This window comes from Ptiloglossa arizonensis, chromosome 2, assembly GCF_051014685.1.
Source record: "Ptiloglossa arizonensis isolate GNS036 chromosome 2, iyPtiAriz1_principal, whole genome shotgun sequence".
NCBI lineage: Eukaryota > Metazoa > Arthropoda > Insecta > Hymenoptera > Colletidae > Ptiloglossa > Ptiloglossa arizonensis.
The window spans coordinates 24,639,582-24,662,127 of NC_135049.1; the positions used below are offsets into that span (position 1 = coordinate 24,639,582).

Here is a 22,546-nt window from a genome sequence, read left to right on the forward strand (position 1 = left end):
TCAACTACACTCTGGTTACTGTAATCAAGCCGGAGAGTATTGTAAATGAAAAAAATGACCCGTCATTATCCGCAGGGGAGGATAGCGTTGCGTGGGGTCAGGAAAAGAGGAAATAGAAATAAATGGAGCAGAAAAGCTCTACCCAACGAAGCTTTCCTAGATCTCTAGCGAATTCTCGAGGTTTCGTAGCTTTCGACTTTCTCGATCGTACGAGCGGTTTTTGTGCAACTTTTATTCGCTGAATCTCGTCCTTGTTTTTAACCACCTTAACCCTTGACAACCTCGATACAGCTCTTTACTAATTCTAGAATAGTCTAGTGTAGACACAGACCCCAATCGAGAAGCATTGGTCTCTAATTAACACTAGATTTACCAACCAGTCAAAATGCCTGGTTGCAACTGCTTTTACAATGAAATTTACTTTAAATTCCATAGCTCATTTTCGAAAGACGTTATGATTTTTTCTATCCTACACATATAATCAATTTCACAAGTTTCTCCTTCTCCTCGATCATCAATTTTCCTGGAAGATATACGAAGAACACCATAATACACTGGAATCTGTCGGTAGTTCTAGTGTTAATAAAAGTGTAGTGTTTAATGCGATTACTTCTTCGACTTGTCAATTAATTTACTATGCAAATGTCATTAGTATGAAAAGTAGATTAGTATTATTTATTATAATATTTTTTATATATTATTTACACTATTCAAGCATTTGCGAGACATTGAACGCATTTGGACGTATCGTCGGTTCAGAAAATAATTACTGTTAACATGGAAAACATTTCGATCAGATTCTACTGTAGAATCAACGATCGATCGTTGATAATTCTGTAAGAGAAATCCATGGCAGTCGAAATGATAGAATTCTTCGAAAATTCGTTACTCGATCGGGAATAATTCTCACCGATTTTGGAATTAGAACTTTACTTTCCATTCTCGCGGTGGAATAGCAATTGGCCGAGTGTACTCGATCGATCGTCGACGATCTCGATCGTGCATCAGGATCCCCCGTGGCTGCGGGATCTATGTGAGAACCACGGGGGTTTTCACCCTTTTGTTGGGTCACCCAAGCCGACTGTCAAGGTGGGAGAACAAATAGAGATGTGGCGTAAAGATCCAGCAATGCGATTGTAATAACGGCTGACAGGCGAAGGTCTTTGTTAGGACTCTGAAGTGCCACGTTCTTACCGTGTTGAGAAAGTACCGTTTAACCAATGAAAATTACGAAAACTATTCCGATTGATTTCGATCTACTGAAAAGAATACGACCGAGAAGAAATCGGAAAGGAAACCGAAGAAGAAATCCAAAGATCACTGGAAAACTAACTAGTCGAATTTTCTTCCACCGAAACAATTTTGTGGAAATTTATACAACTTGGCTGGAAAAGATTAACTCAACATATTCCACGAATGTTTAATCAACAGATTGTTGATTGTTGTCACTTTCGTAAAAGCTCGTAGCACGAAATAGAAAATAACAGAAATATTTACGTGAAAGTTTGCAGGAAAATTGTTTCTACGAAAAGGGAACTGAAGAGTGTAGAAACAAATAACAATTGAGCTTCTTGGAAGTCAAATCGATCGATTCCACGAAAGAAAACGTAACGAAACGCTATAGTGTGATCTACTTGGTCCTGTAATCGATTCTATGGTAAGCATATATATATTAGAATATTGTAAAAAAAGAAACGGAGAAACACTATTTTTTCAAGCCATCAGAAATTACTTAACCGGTTCACAAAAGATCAAAAATAATGTAATTATTTGAAACGATTATCTTTTACAGCTCACAGACGTAACAAACCTTATCGTAAAACTAGATCCTGCAAGTTCGATTCTATGGCAAGCACACATATATTAGAATATTGTAAAAAAAGAAACGGAGAAACACTATTTTTTCAAGCCATCAGAAATTACTTAACCGGTTCACAAAAGATCAAAAATAATGTAATTATTCGAAACGATTATCATTTACAGCTCATAGACGTAAAAAACCTTATCGCGAGACTAGATCCTGCAAGTTATCAAGAACGTCCCTAAACGATGTTCCGTCTTTTCGCCCATAAGTTGCGCGTCCACCATAGCAACGTTACAAATCCTTATATCCTACGAAATCCTGACCAATAACGAACTAGCCGTTTAAAAAAAATTCTAACCACCGAATGCGAATACCATCGTCCAGCACCTACATTCTTCAGAGCCCCGATGAGAAACACTCGATCCCTCTTGAACGAAATTCCCAATTTGCTGTCAATTGTCGCGTTCGAGTAGAAGTCGTAAGCGCGACGTAATCGTCCAAGTCTCGGCGGAGGAGCAGCAACGAGGCACTTGACTAATGTTCTACCTGTTGTCCCGTAACACCTATGCGCCTACCTGTCCGCTCACCTGGACGCAGAGCCCAGGCCCCTTCTCGTGCACGTATTCACGCTAGCCTGTGCGCAGCTACGGAGCATGCGCGGACACTTAAACACGAAAAAGCTGCGCGCCACCCTCGCGGGCCCCGCAGCAGCTTAGCATTTCAATACGGGACGAGTCAATGCGCGGAGACGCGAGAAAGGGAGGAATAAAGATAGGAAAAGAGGTCGTCGGTTACGCGGGGAGGGTGCGGAAGAAAGAGTCACGTAAGAGAGTAAGCTTGACTAATGCCAGCCGGGGCCGCGGTCGCGGTCGCCGTGTGATCATTATTCATTTGTCACCCGTTGGATCGGTCCCCCGGAATCGGGGCCCTCTGTTTCATTTCCACTTTCCGGGCTGTCTTCTGTTCACCCGAGGACTCTTTCACGTGCTGTTGCTCGCCGTGGGATCTCTGCCGGGATGATTGATTTTTGTGGACGTGGGCTATCGTGGGGGGTAGCGGTTTTCAAACTTGGATGAACTTTCACGAGCCGAGGAACTCTTCGATGGTATTTTTTTGCTCACGGTAGGATCGTATCGAGGCTTGGGCGAGGGTCGACTATCCGAAGGGTTGTTTGGAGAATTTGGTAAGTGCGTTGGGCGTTTGGGAAGCGACGAAGGAAGTCTTGACTGTTCAATGTTTCGTCGAGAGATTGTTGTTCGACGATTTTTAAGTTACAATTTGAAGAAATGATTTTGAAGTACGCGAGTGAACGACGAGAACTCTTCGATGGTATTTTTTTGCTCATGGTAGGATCGTATTGAGGCTTGGGCGAGGGTCGATTATCCGAAGGGTTGTTTGGAGAATTTGGTAAGTGCGTTGGGCGTTTGGGAAGCGACGAAGGAAGTCTTGACTGTTCAATGTTTCGTCGAGAGATTGTTGTTCGACGATTTTTAAGTTACAATTTGAAGAAATGATTTTGAAGTACGCGAGTGAACGACGAGAACTCTTCGATGGTATTTTTTTGCTCATGGTAGGATCGTATTGAGGCTTGGGCGAGGGTCGACTATCCGAAGGGTTGTTTGGAGAATTTGGTAAGTGCGTTGGGCGTTTGGGAAGCGACGAAGGAAGTCTTGACTGTTCAATGTTTCGTCGAGAGATTGTTGTTCGACGATTTTTAAGTTACAATTTGAAGAAATGATTTTGAAGTACGCGAGTGAACGACGAGAACTCTTCGATGGTATTTTTTTGCTCATGGTAGGATCGTATTGAGGCTTGGGCGAGGGTCGACTATCCGAAGGGTTGTTTGGAGAATTTGGTAAGTGCGTTGGGCGTTTGGGAAGCGACGAAGGAAGTCTTGACTGTTCAATGTTTCGTCGAGAGATTGTTGTTCGACGATTTTTAAGTTACAATTTGAAGAAATGATTTTGAAGTACGCGAGTGAACGACGAGAAGTCTTCGATGGTAGTTTTTGCTTCTAGAACGACCACGTTGACACTTAGGTGAGGGTTAACCCTCGAAGGATTGTCGAAGAATTTACCACGTGTGTTAGGTGTTTCAGAAGTGACGAAGAAAGTCCTGACGAACACGAATTCGATCTTTCGTCGAGAGATTGTTGCTCAACGATTCCGAAGTGACAATTCGTAACGACGATTTTGAAGTACGGGGATCAACGACGAGAAAATGGGAAACACAGACCTCTCGATGCGAACTCTGCGGATATTTCGGGCACAGTTGGACAATGTCGACGATAGAAGCGGAAATCAACCGGAAGCGTTCCTAGATTCACTCTGTACGCTGGAAAAGTTGATCTTTACCAGAGAAATCTTCTTAAAGTGCTCACAGTCTTCTTATCAGAAGGCACCCTTATCTTCTCCACTCGGTGGTTAGATTCTTCAGGAACAAAGTCCCTATTCTTCGAGCAATACGACGTCCGGTCGTTTGCTATCTTCCCGTGCATTTGCCTATTTCAAACAGTGACGTCTGACAACCGATAGCTACGCGACACCGAATCACCGGCCAGTGCTCGAGAAAAACAAGAGTTAACGTTCCAACGGATTGCCTCTATCGAAACTGACAATTTAGTATCGTTAGGTATGAACGTTCGGAGGGTTTGGACTCACCTCCTGGAGAAAGCAGCTTCGCAGTGCGTGCATCGGTATCTTCGATCTCCCGTGTGGAGTTTCACGTGTCGATCTCTGCTGCGTTTGTGCTTGAACAATCTGGCACACCAGCTGCATCGATACGGCATTTGATCGCCGTGACTCTGTAACATCGAAACGAATAGGTAACTTTTAACGTGTGTTAACAATGCTCGTTGCACCAGTGGTTCGTGCTGCGAATCTCGGTAGTCAGAAACGAATCTCTCGGATAATGGTCGAACCTTAATAACATTTTACTGTTTTTTGGTTCGTCTTGCAGTACCAGCGTTAACGTTAACTCTAACGGTACACTTGTACCCGACTCAAAACTTACGAAGAAAATTCTAACGAACTTGGGTCGAATCTTTCGTTTTCGAGTGATGAAAACTTGAAAGACCATTCCTTAACCGTTTTGAAGTACGAGATTAAACGAGAAAGAATTAAATACCATGGATCTTCTCTCGATAAAAATTCTATGGAAACTTGGAAACACGAAAAGTCGATTTTTACGAGAGAAATCTTCTTACAGTGTTCACAATCTTCTCACGTACGAACTATGAGAACAAACCACGAGAATCTAAGAAACACCGACCTCTCGATAGTAGTATCGATATCTATAGTAACTGCTGTAGTCTAGATACTGCTACTACGATTACGATAGCTAGTGTTTTCTAACCTCGGAAAGATACTTGAAAATTTTGATATTCGAATACTATCTTCACCATCGGTAGCTCCTCTTTCTAACCTCGAAAAGATACTTGAAAATTTTGATATTCGAATACCATCTCTACCATCGGTAGCTCTTCTTTCTAACCTCAAAAAGATACTTGAAAATTTTGATATTCGAATACTATCTCTACCATCGGTAGCTCTTCTTTCTAACCTCGAAAAGATATTTGAAAATTTTTATATTCGAATACTATCTCTACCATTGGTATCAGTATCGGTAGCTCTTCTTTCTAACCTCGAAAAGATACTTGAAAATTTTGATATTCGAATACCATCTCCACCATTGGTACCAGTATCGGTAGCTCTTCTTTCTAACCTCGAAAAGATACTTGAAAATTTTGATATTCGAATACTATCTCCACCATCGATAACTCTTCTTTCTAACCTCGAAAAGATTCTTGAAAATTTTGATATTCGAATACTATCTCCACCATCGATAGCTCTGCTTTCTAACCTCGAAAAGATTCTTGAAAATGTTGATATTCGAATATCATCTCCACCATCGGTAGCTCTTCTTTCTAACCTCGAAAAGATACTAGAGATATTCGAATACTATCTCTAGAGCTAGTATCGGTAGCTCTAGTAACGCGACGATAGCGATCGCAGGTAATTAGACACGGTAGACGATAGCAACCAGCGAGAGACCGGTCCCCCGCGTCAGTCACCATCGTCGTTAGCGAAGACATCAATGGTGAACAATGACTCGACAATTAGAACGCTCGATCCGACAATGTGGCCGAACAATGATCGTACGGTCGAATAGATTCCGCGCGTCGGTGGCTCGCGGAGGAAAAAAAGATCGACGGGCAAGAAACTTCGTCGTTGGAAGAAGTCCCTCCCCACCCCCCATCTGACGGTGGTTGTCACCCAGGTAGATCACTGTGACCGATATGATCGCGAACGGGCCGGGTCATTCTCTTTGTCCAGTTCCTTTTTTTAAAAACCGGGACGCGATGCTCTCTTTTCGAGTCGGTGTTCGTCCAGCAAAGTACATAAGCTCGGCACGTACGAGTTTCGAGCGGTTTCGTCGGCTCCTTTGAAGAGACAATCCGGACGGAAGGGCGAAGCGATCGCCTCGTCGTCCACCGCTGAAGAACCGAGCTGAAGACTCGAGACGAAGACCCTAGCCGAGAGCCGGAAGGCTCGTCGATGTCGGTGAAAAGTTACGCGAAGCTATGGCAGGACCGGAGAAAGCGAGATTTTTTCGCATCTTCGAATACTCGACGATTATCGAGGCGCGAACACCGTGACGATGGGAGATACGAACCAATGGAACATCCGTTAGGTGTATCGACTATCGGAGAGCCACCAGATGGTTCGAATTGAAAAACTTTCAGACGCTGCAACAGTCGACTAACCCTTTGCGATTAACGTTCGACGAATACACAGAACTTCCACGCATCGAGGAGTCATCGAATCTTGACACCGAAAGGATTATTCTCGAATCGTTCGAACGGTTCACGATTCGTACTGGAGCTTTGTGGTACAGATACCTGTGGATGGATTCGATCGAAAATGTCCCTAACGATCTAGCGGTTTTTCGGTAAGTTTTGAGATCAGTACTTCAGAATTTTTCCATCTTAGAAAAATACTATGACATTTGAACTTTGAACAACTGTAAATATAGAAACGACGAATCTAATAGCTTCATCTCTTATCGAACGATGAAACTTACCGAGCAATTTATTAACTATTCCCAGGTCGTTAGCCATGATTGTATTCTTTGTTCGTATCTTTCGATCAGTCGTAGATAAGAGGATTGAAGATCGACTTCAGTGGGTGGATCGTGGTGTCCATTTTGTTGTTTTGCAAGGTTCGATCGTTTCTGTTTCCAATTGGATAGAGAAGAGAGTGCAGTGCTCGGCGAAGGAGGAAGGATCTGTTAGCCTCGAAACGAAACGTTTATCGAAGACGTTATCTGCACTGGCGATTCAGCTCGCGTATGTGGAAGCGGCTTTTATCGAGGCTGAAAAGTCGAGAGGAACCCGATGGAAGGAGGAGAACCACCTGGACGAACAACCTGACCGGTACAACCTGTTATGGGCCACGGTACAGATTTTGACCCGAAGATGACCCGCCGACGTCGGCTCGGACGCGGAAGAGCCAAGCCTCTAATACCACCGCCATGCAAAACAGAAAAATTCGAATCGGCCACGCGTCCTCCACGCCTGGAACGTGCACCATCGTCGACATTTCGATGTTTCGAGCGACCACCGTAGCGATGGGCAACGATACGGTGGGCACTTGCTCGTGACACGAGTAATTCGCACTTGGAGAGAATTGAAATGCATCGAAGGGCAAAATGTCACAGAGATCGCGACCGAGCGAGAATACGGAACATTTGCGATCGAAGTCGGTAAATTTCACGCACGAGAGATACAATTACCACGTTTAATCCAAGAGTGACGATAATTTAGACGAGAGCTTCGATTCTTGTAATTTGGAAGTTTCGTCTAGGTGAGTTTCTGCGGTAGTGTTTCATCGGGAATATTTTACAAATTTTGTAATATTTTATTTCGATGATAATAGCAAGGACGAGTAATTACTATTTACCAATAGTAATGCTACAATTGTCTATTGGTAAATAATGATTATTGAAATAGAAGTGGACGATGTGTCTATTGGTAAATAGTAATTATTGAAATAGAGATGGACGATGTAAATGTCTATTGATATATAGTAATTATTGAAATAGGGATGGTGTAATCGTTTATTGATAAATAGTAATTATTGAAATAGAAATAGACGATGTAAATGTCTCTTGATAAACAGTAATTATTGAAATAGGGGCGATGTAAGTGTCTATTGACAAATAATAATTATTAAGATAGAAATGGACGATGTAAATGTCTATTGATAAATAATAATTATTGAAATAGGGACGGTGTAATCGTCTATTGGTAAATAGTGATTACTGAAATAGAAATGGACGATGTAAATGTCTATTGATATATAGTAATTATTGAAATAGGGATGGTGTAATCGTTTATTGATAAATAGTAATTATTGAAATAGAAATGGACAATGTAAATGTCTCTTGATAAACAGTAATTATTGAAATAGAAATGGACGATGTAAATGTCTCTCGATAAACAATAACTATTGAAATAGAGACAATGTAAGTGTCTATTGACAAATAATAATTATTAAGATAGAAATGGACGTTGTAAATGTCTATTGATATATAGTAATTACTGAAATAGGGACGGTGTAATCGTCTATTGGTAAATAGTGATTACTGAAATAGAAATGGACGATGTAAATGTCTCTCGATAAACAATAATTATTGAAATAGAGACAATGTAAGTGTCTATTGTCAAATAGTAATCACTGAAATAGAAACGGTTGATGTAATCGCCAATTGATAATTGTGATCAGCTTACCTGTTCGTGTTTTTTCAGGTAACTCAATCGTGGAAAGGTTCGATCGCAGAATTGGCAAGGATAAGGCGCAGTGGCGTTGTTTCCATCGACGTTGACGCCGACGTCGGCGTCGACCTCGGGTTCCGATGGAAAGCTGGCCGACGTCGGCGTCGCGCACGACGATGGCGTCTCTCCTCCGCGTCTCGAGTTCGGCCCGCCATCCTCGCTGTGCCAGGACGAACTTCCGGTACCCAAGGCTTCTGCAATCGATCGACAAAAATATCCTAAATTTCTTTTCGATCGAACGATGCTATCGACAGGAAATTATTATTTTTTTTTCTCTTTTTTTTTCCAAGCGTCTTCCTGTACTTCTTTTCTAAGAAAAGAAAAGCGTGAACGGAAACAAATGTTTCTTCTCTTTCCGGTGAACGAACGAAATCGTATTGTTTGTATAAATAATGGAAATGGAAACGAATCGGTGGAGAAATCTTACGAATAATAATCGCGGACGATGTGGAAATTTGCATGGAAATTTTTAGGTAAAATTTATTTGGAATATTTTGCATCTTCGAACGGTACACGATAGAAATACGATCGTTCGGATAATTGTCGAATATTTTGTAGATATTCGAAAATCAAGAATCTGCTTGGAATATTTAATCATTCGAATATTGTCGTTCTAGCAAGAGGGAAGGTATACATTTGCACTGTTTGAATATTTGGCGGCGCTATTTTAAAGTATGAGAGGAAGGGAAAACGGAAATATAAGGAAGTGGGGATAAGCGTTTCATCCCGGGCCTGCTAGTGGACTCGTCAGTAAGGCATCCTAGCAGGCCCTGCCTTATACGCCGGGACATTGGAAGATCGGTAAGAGGTCGTATATATAGTGATCGGAGCAGGTACGGGAACTTGCGGGAAACGGTTGATGGTGAGTTTCCCTCTGGTGGCAAGCGTGGGTAGTGCCGCCACATAACCCCCTTGCCAGTGGTAAACGATACTTTGAAGTTCCGTCCTGATGTCCCAGTGGCGTAGGTATTTGTTCCGTTGTTCGGTGGCACAACAAGGCACAGGAGGAGGTTGTCTAGAGTAGTGGACGAGAGGAATGGTTCCTTTTCGTAGTAAGGCCCAGCTGCTGTCGATTACGAACTACGCATGGCGAGCCTTGTATGCTCAAGCCGCGATTTTTGCTTGTTGTCCGACGTTGATGCGTGAGCGTACCGGTACTTATGAAACGCATCCGTGTGGTCGGTGAATAATGTCGACTAAAGCTGCCTGCTGTCCTCCTGGGGTTGATCCTGATGGTTAGCCGGAAGTATAGCGTCATATCGTCGCTGGCAGGTAAAGGAGTCAACCCTCGGAGAGGGGGATTTACGAAAAATCGGCCTTTACACGTTGCGTTCCATCCATCGTCTTGTGCTGCACCTCTACTGCTGCTGTGCTGTTGTCCAGAAGGTTGCGTGTTGCTAGACGGGGTCACCACTTTGGCGGCGCTATTTTAAAGTATGAGAGGAAGGGAAAACGGAAATATAAGGAAGTGGGGATAAGCGTTTCATCCCGGGCCTGCTAGTGGACTCGTCAGTAAGGCATCCTAGCAGGCCCTGCCTTATACGCCGGGACATTGGAAGATCGGTAAGAGGTCGTATATATAGTGATCGGAGCAGGTACGGGAACTTGCGGGAAACGGTTGATGGTGAGTTTCCCTCTGGTGGCAAGCGTGGGTAGTGCCGCCACAAATATAACGATTCAGGTGATGTATTTAAATATAGTATCTTGTAATCGGTCGATTATTATTGGATCGTGTACACGAACGACGGTGAGCGAAATCGATGATTCTTAGATGACCAATAATCTGTATGTATATAATACAAATACAGCAGCTCGTTTCGGTGATACATCGTTGTGTGTGCAGAACACAAGATGAAATTCATCTTTCGTTAATGCTTGTGCACTCGAGAGGGTAGTCGAGTTTAAAAATTTTCGTAAAAACCGGTTTCGAGATTTTTAACCGGTTTGCGCATTTTAAACTCTGATTTATTAAAACATTTCGAAAATCTTGACGTGCGTCTACACACACACGGTTATTTTTTTATCCATATAGTAGTACTCCCTCAGAGATCCTTTTAACGGACATTTCGTGACCGATTCGCGACTTCCTTCATTTAAATTGTTAAAATTAAACCTCGATCGAAGTATCTGCACGAAAAAAATATCTAACCCAAAACCCAAGTGCTCGTTTTCTCAGAATTCCGTTTCCAGTCACGATGAACGTAAAATATCGAAAATGGCTCCAACGATTTCCTTCCAAACATTTATACCCATATTTAGAAAGATTATCCAAGATGTACCGAAAGCAACGTTCCGAAAAAAGATTCCTAAAATAACGTAGAAAAATCTCAAAGTTTCATCTCCATACTCTACACCCTCGACAGACGAGACTTACACAATTCTAAACAATAAATCCTTCGACGATTACTTTTCCACACTCCTCATGAATTTAAAATCGTATTCGCCTCAGAAGAAAGCTACCCGTTCGTTCAATCGAACGCGACTCTCCGAACACATCTATTCCCATTCAATTTCTGCAAAGCATCCGTCAAACAAACAACAACAGCCTCCACCAACCTCGCATTATCGCGATTGTTATTAGAAACGTCGCGACTCGACGCTCACTTCGAGTTCCTATGACAAACTCTCGGGTAGATCTCGGAATAGTCCGAGTTGAATTAAATCCGAAGTTGGTATTAAAACCGAGGAGGGGGGATGGTTCTATTTTTCGCAGGAATGGGTAACTATCGACGTAGATGCGGGGTCGATGCCGAGGGATCCAGTCCGGCCGGCGATCTTTTTCGGAACAGGTTTATAAATGTCGTAAGAGGAGACCAGTTCCATAAGCGACCTTACGAACTCGATGCGTACATGTAGGAACATTACGAGGCCCGGTGACCTCACCTTGCCCGTTATATGTCCCTTTATATTGTTTTCGTAACGAGTGCGTATGCGGTGAAACTGGTACCATTAACCGTGGCTCGTCGAGAAGCCTCGCGGTCCGAGATCCTCGAGGACTGGTCTCTCGCCGCGGCTAGAGAAAAGGAGACATTCCGTACCGAGGAATTGTTGGATCGAGTTTTGCTACCCCTTTATCCGCGGATCCGACCCCGACCCTGCTATCCGGCTCGCATCGTGTTAACGTGCGTTGTAATTTTTGCACGGTAACGCGGAACGGTGGTGTCTCTAGCCTAGACGATATCGCGACACGTTCACCCGATTCTTTTGGCTCTTCTACCCTTGGCCAATCGGACGATACAGCGATTGTCGCGCAGAGTTACACGGTGGAGAGTTACATCGGTGATTCGTTCGAGTACGTTTGCTTCGGTCGGAGAGCATTTTTGGGAAATGGTCGAAAAATAGGGGATTACTTTAATTCTGTAAATGGGGGAGGTTTGGGTGAAGTAATAGTGATTTTTTGCAATTTTTTTTTCTAATGTAGAACTTCGATGGGAGTTTTCATTTTGGATATATTTTTTGAATACTTTAACGAAGTTTTCATTTTCTATATATTTTTTGAATACTTTAACGAAGTTTTCATTTTCTATATATTTTTTGAACACTTTAACGAAGTTTTCATTTTCTATATATTTTTTGAACACTTTAACGAAGTTTTCATTTTCTATATATTTTTTGAATACTTTAACGAAGTTTTCATTTTCTATATATTTTTGGAATACTTTAACGAAGTTTTCATTTTCTATATATTCTGTTATGTTTCTATGTATTTTGTCATATATTCAATGTAAATTTTGTTTTCGTTACAAGTGACATTCCACGAAGCGATAAATATCGTTCTCTGTGAATGTGTACTCATGTTCGAATTTCCAGGGAAATTTCAGAACAGTGTCTCGTCATTAATTTTGTATATTTAACACAGAATTTAAGTTCACGCGACGCGTAATTATAAATAATACTCCGTTCTATGTTCCGATCTGTAGAAGAATGCGACTTAAATATAAAATTTCAAAAGAAACTTTTCAGAATCGATATTTTTCAAACGAGATATTACGCGAGTAACACTTTCACTTTTTCAGACACTCGATCGGCAATAAAATCCAATGTCAAAGATAAACGAAACATTTCTTTCCCGGATAAAAAGAATCCAGATCACCTCGGTTCTTTTAAACGGTAGATCATTTCTTTTATTCGTACACGACACCGAAACGGGCGAGTTAAATCTATAAAAAACACCATCGTACCAATCTATAAAAAATATCAACGCATAGGTATAGTTTATCGTACGTGAGCAAGAGTCGCGTTTCGACGGTGCATAATGCGTTAAAGGGACTCCTCGGTTCAAGGTTTCCCCGAGGTGGTGATCCGGCACTGTGTTCCCGACTTAGGGGTTGAAAGAGACGCTTTCGTGCCTCGAGATATAGAACAACGCAGCTGAAAGAACGCGCGATAGAAGAAACCGGTGACGAAGGAGACATCCGGACGAGGCGAGTCGAATAATTAATAATTGCCAGGAATGAAGACTCCCACCGGCTTGGATAGAGCAAAGTGGCCCTGGTAAACGGTGGAAATGACTCGGCTAGTTGGCCGTTTCCTCATTTGCCCGGTCCACGCTCTGGATCCGACACCCACCACTGGATTTAAGAGATTTTACGGAATCCGCGCGGCTTGGAACGGAGAGGAGAGACACCCAACGAGATCGGATCACGGTCTCGACGCGAAGTCGCTTAAATGGCTCGCATCCTCCACCCACGTGCCCGCGTACGGTTTTTCCTTTTCTAGCTTTCCGCGTGCACGCGCGACCACGTACGAATTTTGCGTGGAATTTCCAGACACCGGTTGGGATTCGTACGGCGAACGATTCTCGCTCTCTTTACGGTCATTTCGGAAAGGATGTGGGAGCGTGTATTTAAAAATGTTTCGTCGTGGAATACTTCGGAAATTTAAAGTATCAAAATTGTAGTTTCGTTTGGTGAATTCTCTTTTCTGTAATGTATGAAAACCTATGTTTCTAAAAATGTTTCGTAGTGGAATATTTCGGAAATTTAAAGTATCAAAATTGTAGTTTCGTTTGGTGAATTCTCTTTTCTGTAATGTATGAAAACCTATGTTTCTAAAAATGTTTCGTAGTGGAATATTTCGGAAATTTAAAATATCAAAATTGTAGTTTCGTTTGGTGAATTCTCTTTTCTGTAATGTATAAAAACTTATGTTTTTAAAAATGTTTCACAGTGGAATATCACGGAAATGTAAAGTATCAAAATTGTAGTTTAGGTGGATTGTATTTTCGGTAATGTATAAAAACCTATGTTTTTTAAAAATGTTTCACAGTGGAATATTTCGGAAATGTAAAGTATCAAAATTGTAGTTTCGGTGAATTGTATTTTCTGTAATATACGAAAATCGATTTTTCCAAACTTGTAAAGCGAAAGATCTTAATTTCATCGTTAATTTGGTAATCTTTATTCTCATTCGGTCATTTATCTAGGTATTTAAATATTTTGATATTCAAATATCGAGTGCTCGAGTATTCGAACAATGTGATTCGAAGATACTCGTAATTCGTGGTATTTAAACACCTATTAAATATCCGAGTAGACTCAACCCTGGTCGAGTAACCGCGAATGTTTACGTCTGATGGACAAATGTCAAAATATTTGTTCTTCGAGCTTGTCGCGCGTGCGATGCACAGATTATTTTAACACGTTCACTACCATCGTTCGGCTGGAAAAGCTTTTCCGCTCGCGATATCCTTTCAAAAGTAACGGTTGGTATTTTAAAACGTTGAAACGAACGAATAGAACAATCATGTTAAAATTTCAAACCAGTCGCGTTTATAATTTTCTTAGAAAAAATACTTCCTCCTTCCCTCTCACCATACCCCCTCCCTTAAAGGTAATTGTAGGTGTTTTAAAACATTGAAACGAATTGATAGAAGAATGTTGTGTTTGAATAAATATTACGTTTGCAATTTTACCGTAAAATTTCAAACCAGTTGCGTTTATAATTTTCTTAGAAAAAACACTTCCTCTTTTCCTCTTATAAAACCTCCCTCCTCCTCCAAAGATAATTATAAGTATTTAAAAATATTGAAGCACATTGATAGAAGAATGTTACGTTTGAATAAATATACCGTTTGCAATTTTACGTAAAAATTTCCAATCAGTCTCGTTTATAATTTTCTTAGAAAAAACACTTCCTCTTTCCCTCTTATAAAACCTCCCTCCTCTTCCAAAGATAATTATAAGTATTTTATAAATATTGAAACGAATTGATAGAAGAATGTTACGTTTGAATAAATATTACGTTTGCAATTTTACCTTAAAATTTCAAACCAGTCGCGTTTAGAATTTTCTTAGAAAAAACACTTCCTCTTTCCCTCTTATAAGACCTCCCTCCTCTTCCAAAGATAATTATAAGTATTTTAAAATATTGAAACGAATTGATAGAAGAATGTTACGTTTGAATAAATATTACGTTTGCAATTTTACCTTAAAATTTCAAACCAGTCGCGTTTAGAATTTTCTTAGAAAAAACACTTCCTCTTTCCCTCTTATAAGACCTCCCTCCTCTTCCAAAGATAATTATAAGTATTTTAAAATATTGAAACGAATTGATAGAAGAATGTTACGTTCGAATAAATATACCGTTTGCAATTTTACGTAAAAATTTCCAACGAGTCTCGTTTACTATTTTCTTAGAAAAAACACTTCCTCCTTCCCTCTCACAATACCTCCCCCAAGCCCTAAAGACAACCGTAAATATTTGAAAGCATCGAAACGAATCGCTAGAGCAATGTTCCGCGATCGATACGTACTGAATGGAATAACAAGTGAAGTAAATCGAACTCGACGAAACATTGTAGCTTCCTCGAGGCGTTTCATTGGCGGCAACCCTAAGATGCCTCGGTCGATCAGGTGTTCCTCCAATTGTGCAATTCGCATCGTGCACGTATCGGGGCACTCGCCCAATTGGCATCTTGCATGACTCACGCGCGCCTCTTCTTGCAGAGAAGAGAGACACGGCGGATCGGGTGAGCATGCAATAAATATAAACCGAGCTACCGAAAAGCACCCAGCCGGGCCCCTCCCCCGTGATCGGGAATTCGTCGGCGATTGCCAACAGGTCGGAGGGAAACGGACGTCCCGTTCGTGGAAAATGCAACGACAACGCGTTTCCACGAACCGGTGGACATTTCGCGGACGGAGTAACGGAAAGACGACGATTACCTTTAAACCCGTTTACATATTTCGAGAACGAGTCGAGTGTACGGGCGCGCGCGCGCGTGCGCAATGGCGTAGCGCGCTCGAAAATGTTTGATCGAGGTCCGCGATACCAGTGGATGGAACTCGTTACGAGACTCGACCGTTCCCGATCCTACGCGCGAGAGACACACGGACTTTCCAATTTTCCGCGACGAGGTGACGAAATCGTCCCTCCCTCGAAGGGAACCCGTGCTCTCGAGTATCGTTCGCAATGAGCGTGACCGTTAACGAACCGAAAGGATTCGAAAATCGCGTAACGGGTACGCGCGGGACGTACGATTCTCGATCCTTGGTGTCGAAAAGGGGGGCAAGATTGTGTAGGAACGATAGACAAGGACGTAAAGGTCTGTTGGTGGATTCGAAGGGGTTTTATTTAGAGTCTCGATTCCGTCCAATCAGCGGCGATGTGTCATCGACGCGAAAATAGTCGCACTTAACACTGGCAGCTCTTTTCTGCGACCTGCCGATGCCAGCCGTATTGCATTGTGTTTTTATCTTTTGGACGTGTGCGTTCGCCCATACAGGCTCCCTTCTCGCCTGTAGCTGCGTAATGTTGTCACCTCGTGCCCGTGGCTATTTATAGGATGCTTCGACGTCGCTTATTAATAGGGGGCCGACTTAACGCCTTCGTTAATTGTGACTTATGTTCGGACGCGAACTTCGACACTCGCTGGTGGTTTGCGCGGATTTCCAAACCGACACTGGCGCATGCGCGGTCTTGGACGTCGAAAATTTTTTTTCTTTTTTTTCTCCCGCGGACCAACCCCCGACGACTCGCGTCTACCCACGAGTCTCGAATTTCGAACGATATGTTTCGGATCGCTACCGAGGTATTCAGGTCTCGGGTCCAGAATGACCCGGTATACGTCATCCGAGGGTGAACGAGAGACAAGATCTTCGAACGATCCGAAAATTTCGATCGAGGACGAGATCTACGAAACGTTCGTAGTCTGAGGTTTGTTTAACGAGAAACGAGATTTTTTTACAATTTCTGATCGATCGTGGATCGTTAGCACGGTGGAGAATCTTATTGGACCTCCTTTTTCAATCCTGGCTCGAACAGAGACGATACTTCGTGTGGGTTCGTCGATTTTTACGATCGAAGCTTTAGAAAACCGATGAGAAACGGTTACTAAGTGTCGATAACGGATTGTTCGCAAGGGTCTAGATAAATATTTTTTCGTTCCGTGGTGTTCGTCGAGCCCGTTTGTTGCGAAAGTAGAACCGTCGAGTGAAAATTTGATCGTACAGTTAACGGCGACACGCCATTGTAAGTGGCTCTCGGCAGCGAACGAGTTAACGATCAATTATCAGATCAGATTGAAATTGAAAAGGAGACGCATGAATCTTGCAATTCACTTAGACGAACTAAGGAGCGCTGTATCCGATAAACGACGCATTTATCATTTTCGTTGCTCGGAACTCGAATCGCGGTAACCACTCGAAACATAAAATTGAACAGCCCCCGAACACTCTTCCGTGTTTGCAAATCGATCGAATTCCACTGACGGGAATTCAACAAACGTTGCGCCGTTAGAAAATGTTGTCGATTCGGCCGTTACCGAACACCTCCAACGGTGTCAAACTTCTCGAATCGAAGTTACTTCGTAACGCGAAGTCAAGAATAAATACGTATCTATAGATTGACTTGTAATGTCTTCGTACCTTTGGATTTTTGTCGTTCCTCCTGCGACGGTTCTTTGTGAGCCTGGATCTTTCCTATCAACAATTCCAATTTCGAACTGTTCCCCTTGAACAACATTCTGGTTCCGTTTGGAGCACTCGTGTACCAAAATGAAAATGTTCGTCGGTGCCGTGTTCAATCGGACTTGGTGGTTCGCGACGTCGACATCGCGTACGATATTATTTGTTTATTTCACAGAGTTCACAATGCGCTAGGTACACTAGCTCTCGTCGTCCGTTTCACTCGTGACGGCACAACTTTCAACGTACTCGAACTCGAAACGATATCTCGGCCGGTAGTCGCGGAGACTCGTTGGACGCGCGAATGATCGCGCGTGACACCGTAGAGGTGCCGATCCTCCTCGAAGGATCCAACGGGTGGACGATCGATCCGTCCTCGATCGTTCGATCGCAAGGACTGGCGTCGGTCGTCGGATCGCGCGCGCGAGCAACCTGAGGAGTACACTCGGCTTCGAAACGCGCGCTAACCGGGAAGAAGCCACGGTGACTATTATCGCGCGCGATGCAAACCGACGCACCGAGTCCTCCTCCTGAAAGCAAAAGAGTGCCACGTACGAGTACGTGGAAGGAGAAGGGACTACAAAAGCCGACCGAGAGAGGCTAGGGACTCCCCTGGGAAACCAGCCACCGCATTGGACGGTAGGCGGGATCGCGCACTAACGAGTACACCCACCTTCCGGCTACCCACTGCCACCTATTTAACCTTTCGTCCCAACTTCTCCACCTAATCCACCTCTACGTGCCCTTACACGGCGAAGTTGAGCGACCGGAGTCCCCGCTACCGGAACTCGCTCGTTCGCGCAACGGGCTACGAATTTTTCTTTCGCTTTTCCAACCGAGACGCGATTTCCAACGGAACGCGCGGAAACTCACGGCAGCGTTCCTACGATCGAAAATACAGAATGGCCACCGGGAACATTCGGATGATGTGAAGTATAAAAATAAATTCAATATGTGTACCATTTAGCTTCAGATGGGTACAATTCATAGATTCTTTTTGGTATTACGTAGACGAACCATTGACTGGGAAAACTGAACTGATGTAAAGTATGAAAATAAATTGAAAATGTTCTTTTAATTTTGTACCATTTGGGTTTAGATGGGTATAATAAATAGATTCTTTTTGGTATTACGTTAGTGAACCATTGACTGGGAAAACTGAACCGATGTAAAGTATGAAAATAAATTGAAAATGTTCTTTTAATTTTGTACCAGTTAGGTTCAGATGGGTACAATTAATAGATTCTTTTTGGTATTACGTAGACGAACCATTGACTGGGAAAACTGAACCGATGTAAAGTATGAAAATAAATTGAAAATGTACTTTCAATTTTGTACCATTTAGGTTTAGATGGATACAATTAACAAATTCTTTTTCGTATTAAGTAGGTAAACCCTCGACCGGGAAGATTGATGTAAAGTATGAAAATAAATTGGAAAGGTTCTTTCAATTTTGTACCATTTAGGTTTCTATGGGTACAATTTGAAGGAAAAATATGCATAGTAGTTTTATACATATTTATTATATATTACACACTTTGTATTTATTTTAATAATATCTGAATCTCACTCACATTGCATGTAGCCACATTCACGCTCGCCATATCACAGTCTAGATCTTCTTTTGCTTTCTTTTTTCATTTTCTCCTGTGCATGCAGATGTCACCATCAATAGAGGTATTCTCTTAATACAATTAACGGATTCTTTTTAGTATTACTCTCGAACGATCGTGAGGAGAAATAAGCAATGATTTTTTAGAAGTCATTCGATCTTTCAGTGACCATTTTGTAGATACAGGAATATTGAATTGAGAGAAGTTCGGTAATTTAGAACGAAAGGAACCATTTTTTCCCCGAAAACTCGACGATTCTGTGTATAAGTTGCGGTGTATTTTAAAGAGACTAATTAGATACGAATGCACGAAGAATGTTTAATTTTTTTTTCAAAATAATGAATATTTATAGTTAGTTATAGAGAGAGATATATTTGCTAACGACGATAATCGTGAACGATAGTCTTGTGCGCGAGATACAAACACTTCGCTGCATTTACAAAAATATCGACGTTAACGAAGTACACGATATATGTACAACTCCGACAACTTTGTCGACAAGTTCTAGAAAGTGCGTTTTTGAAAATATTTGTGAAATAATTTTACATACATGTACGTATACATTGAATTGATTAACGTGTATTATATACGCTCAGTGTGTCCGATATTTTCGATTAAAAATAATATAAAATTGTCGACGATCGTATAACTTGATCACTCATGACCAGTTAAAGTAGATACGTTCAACTATAATTATAAACGGAATAACCACGATAAATTAACAAATTGTACTTCGATGAGCGAAAGAAAAAATAAGTCGAGAGAAGAGAAGAAACGAGATTTTAGTCGAATGTGTAAAAAATGGGACCGTTTATCGAATTTCTAACGATAAAAAAAAAATCTCCGAACGAACGCTGCCATCACGGTGAATCAAACCGGTGGAAATTTCACGGAGTTGGCGATCACTCTTGAAAATTTCAAACGCGGTCCTCTTTCGGATCCAGAAGCGCAAGAAATCGTCGAGTTCGTTTATCGCGACAGAACGATCGGTTCGAAAAACGTTTCGGAGGATACGCTCGAAATAATAACTAGAGTTTAGACGCGATCTGGCAATTCGTTTCGAAACGTCACTCTATATATAAAGTGCAGTCTGGTCTGTCCGCTCGACTGCTAAAATCTCGGAAAATACCCAATCGATTCCAATGCGAATTCTCAACGTCAGGTATCGAGGAAGATTTTCGCTGTACTAGGTTCTTTAATAAGTTTCGTCGTTTTTTCCATTGTAAGAAAAAATATCGTGACACTTTAACTTTGAACAACTTGTAGATATACGAACGAGTCGACAGATCTACACGAAACTTCACATAGGTTCATTGAACGATAGTACCATTTTCAGAAAGATAAAACGATGAACATGATAGCTCCATTTCGTTTCAAACGATAAAATTTATCGAGCAACCTATTAGATCTTCGCGTTGTGTCTTCACAGGGGATTGAGTTACTGAAAAATAAAGATTCTATAAATTTCGTGTTCTCTCATCGAGCAGAACGATCGAGTTTTCGTTTTCTATCGAGAAATGCCAACAGGTGCAATATCGTTTTGTTCTTTTACCTCTTTTGCGCAATACTCGAGGATAGTTCTTGCGATTTTACTTCAAAGAGTTCTTTCATTCGAATCATTTTTGGCTAACAAATGTTCCAAATGCAGGGAACTCGTGTTTTTATATTTATAACACAGTGAAAGAATATTTACAATCCTTCAAAGTTGAAGTGTCGTAGTATTTATTTACAATAGAAAAAAAGACAAAACTTATTCAATACTCTAATAGTATATAGCATTGGTACTCCGAAACTGTTTGTGAAAGATTGAAGTAATTGGGAGGAAAAGTTTCACGAGAATACCAAAGAAATATCTTCAATTTTATCGATTTGTATTTTTTCATTAATCTCTGAAAGTTTCGTCGCAAGGTATTTCGTCGTGTTTGTAAATTTACATAAACCGAAACTCGTGCAAGAATTTCCATCGATGAAAATTTGTGTCTGACGACGCAACGAGACCAAACGATCCAGAAGGAGTAGCTTTTCGGATAAATCGTCGCTCGTGGACTATAGTTGTGACACACGATGATGCTAAGAATGTAAGAATTTACAAACGCGAGTACCATAACGAACATGCGACACGAAACTCGTTGGCGTAGCGACCGAAAGAATAATATATCGCATAATATACGTTCATAGGTACGTGATAGCGGTTAATATCCGCTGACTCGCAGTATTTTAATAATTTAACTCTCTTAACCTCAATTTCAATTCTCGCTTGTAGGTAGGAGCACGGTGTACGTCCCGTTTTCGACCTACAAAATCGGGAACGACAATTTATTCGCGCACCAGGTGGATGGCGAATTTGATTTCGAATGTAAGAATCGATCGTCGAGGTAATTTCTAAAATACCGCTAGTTTATATTTACAAACGGAATATTTATTCCAACTTTGAAAAATATTCGCTCACGAGTTGTTCATTTATTTACGCATCATTTGTATTTATTTGTCCGATTTGATTGTGGAAGAAGATTGGTTGGATAATCGAGAGGTTTGGAAATCGAGGATTCCTTGGAATAATTGACAGGTATATATAAATATATACAGTCGGTGTAATAAATACACTTATGTAATAGATACAAATGTAATAGTACACTTAAATAACGAATCTCAGGAATATTCGTCGAGTTGAATTTTTGGTAGAGAATTAAATAAAAAAATGACGATACAATTTATCGTCATTACATCGCAACGTGACTCGTTTACTGTAATAATGACATAATTTAAAAGGCTACGATTCCCGATTTGATAAACAAATTCAAATTCACAAGTTGCGTAGTTTTAACTCGTATCGTTATTAAGGCAAATGAGCTTTTTATTTTACATTTAGGTAGTTTTCTTGTTTTACATTAGTGTACAGTTGAGAAGAATATATGCAATCAGATCGATATTTCGATCGATCCTCTAACGTACTATTCGGATCTTTGAGTACCTTCAGTACGTACTTTAATATCAAAAGAATACAAACTTCTTGCAAAATTGTCCTTTCTTAATTTAAACGTCGACAAAGAGCAAAAAATTCGGTCGCGATGAAACAAAAGAAAAATGGTCCTTTTAATAAGAAATTAAAAGCGCGCGCGATTTGAAAATCACGATGTAACATGTATACATCGTTGCAACATCTCCATTCGTTCGTCCTGGTAATCTTCGATAATAAATGTTGCTTGCAATCGACACTTTGGTCGTACTATTCGATGATTATTTAACGAGAGTCGACGAAGCATAGTTTCCGCGAAATTTACTATTCGAAGGTCCACCAGCGGGGTTCTTATCGAGGATCGGTTAAGTCCACGTTTAGGTGTGTACCACGCGACCGCGGGAGTTTCGAAAACACGGCCGAGGAGAAAAG

General features: G+C 41.4%; 1 protein-coding gene across 6 annotated transcripts in view; it reads right to left on the reverse strand.

Moving 5' to 3' along the window:
* L (zinc finger protein Lobe) overlaps positions 1-22,546 on the reverse strand; it is a 157,773-nt gene that overhangs the window by 14,651 nt on the left and 120,576 nt on the right. For 5 of the 6 annotated variants that reach the window (XM_076327365.1, XM_076327364.1, XM_076327363.1 and 2 more), the window contains exons 5-6: positions 8,595-8,833; positions 4,465-4,607 (exon numbers count right to left, since the gene is read on the reverse strand). In XM_076327365.1, the coding sequence (XP_076183480.1) occupies positions 4,465-4,607; positions 8,595-8,833 (382 nt within the window). The remainder of the gene's footprint in view (positions 1-4,464; positions 4,608-8,594; positions 8,834-22,546) is intronic. The other variant, XM_076327366.1, reaches the window with a different exon arrangement.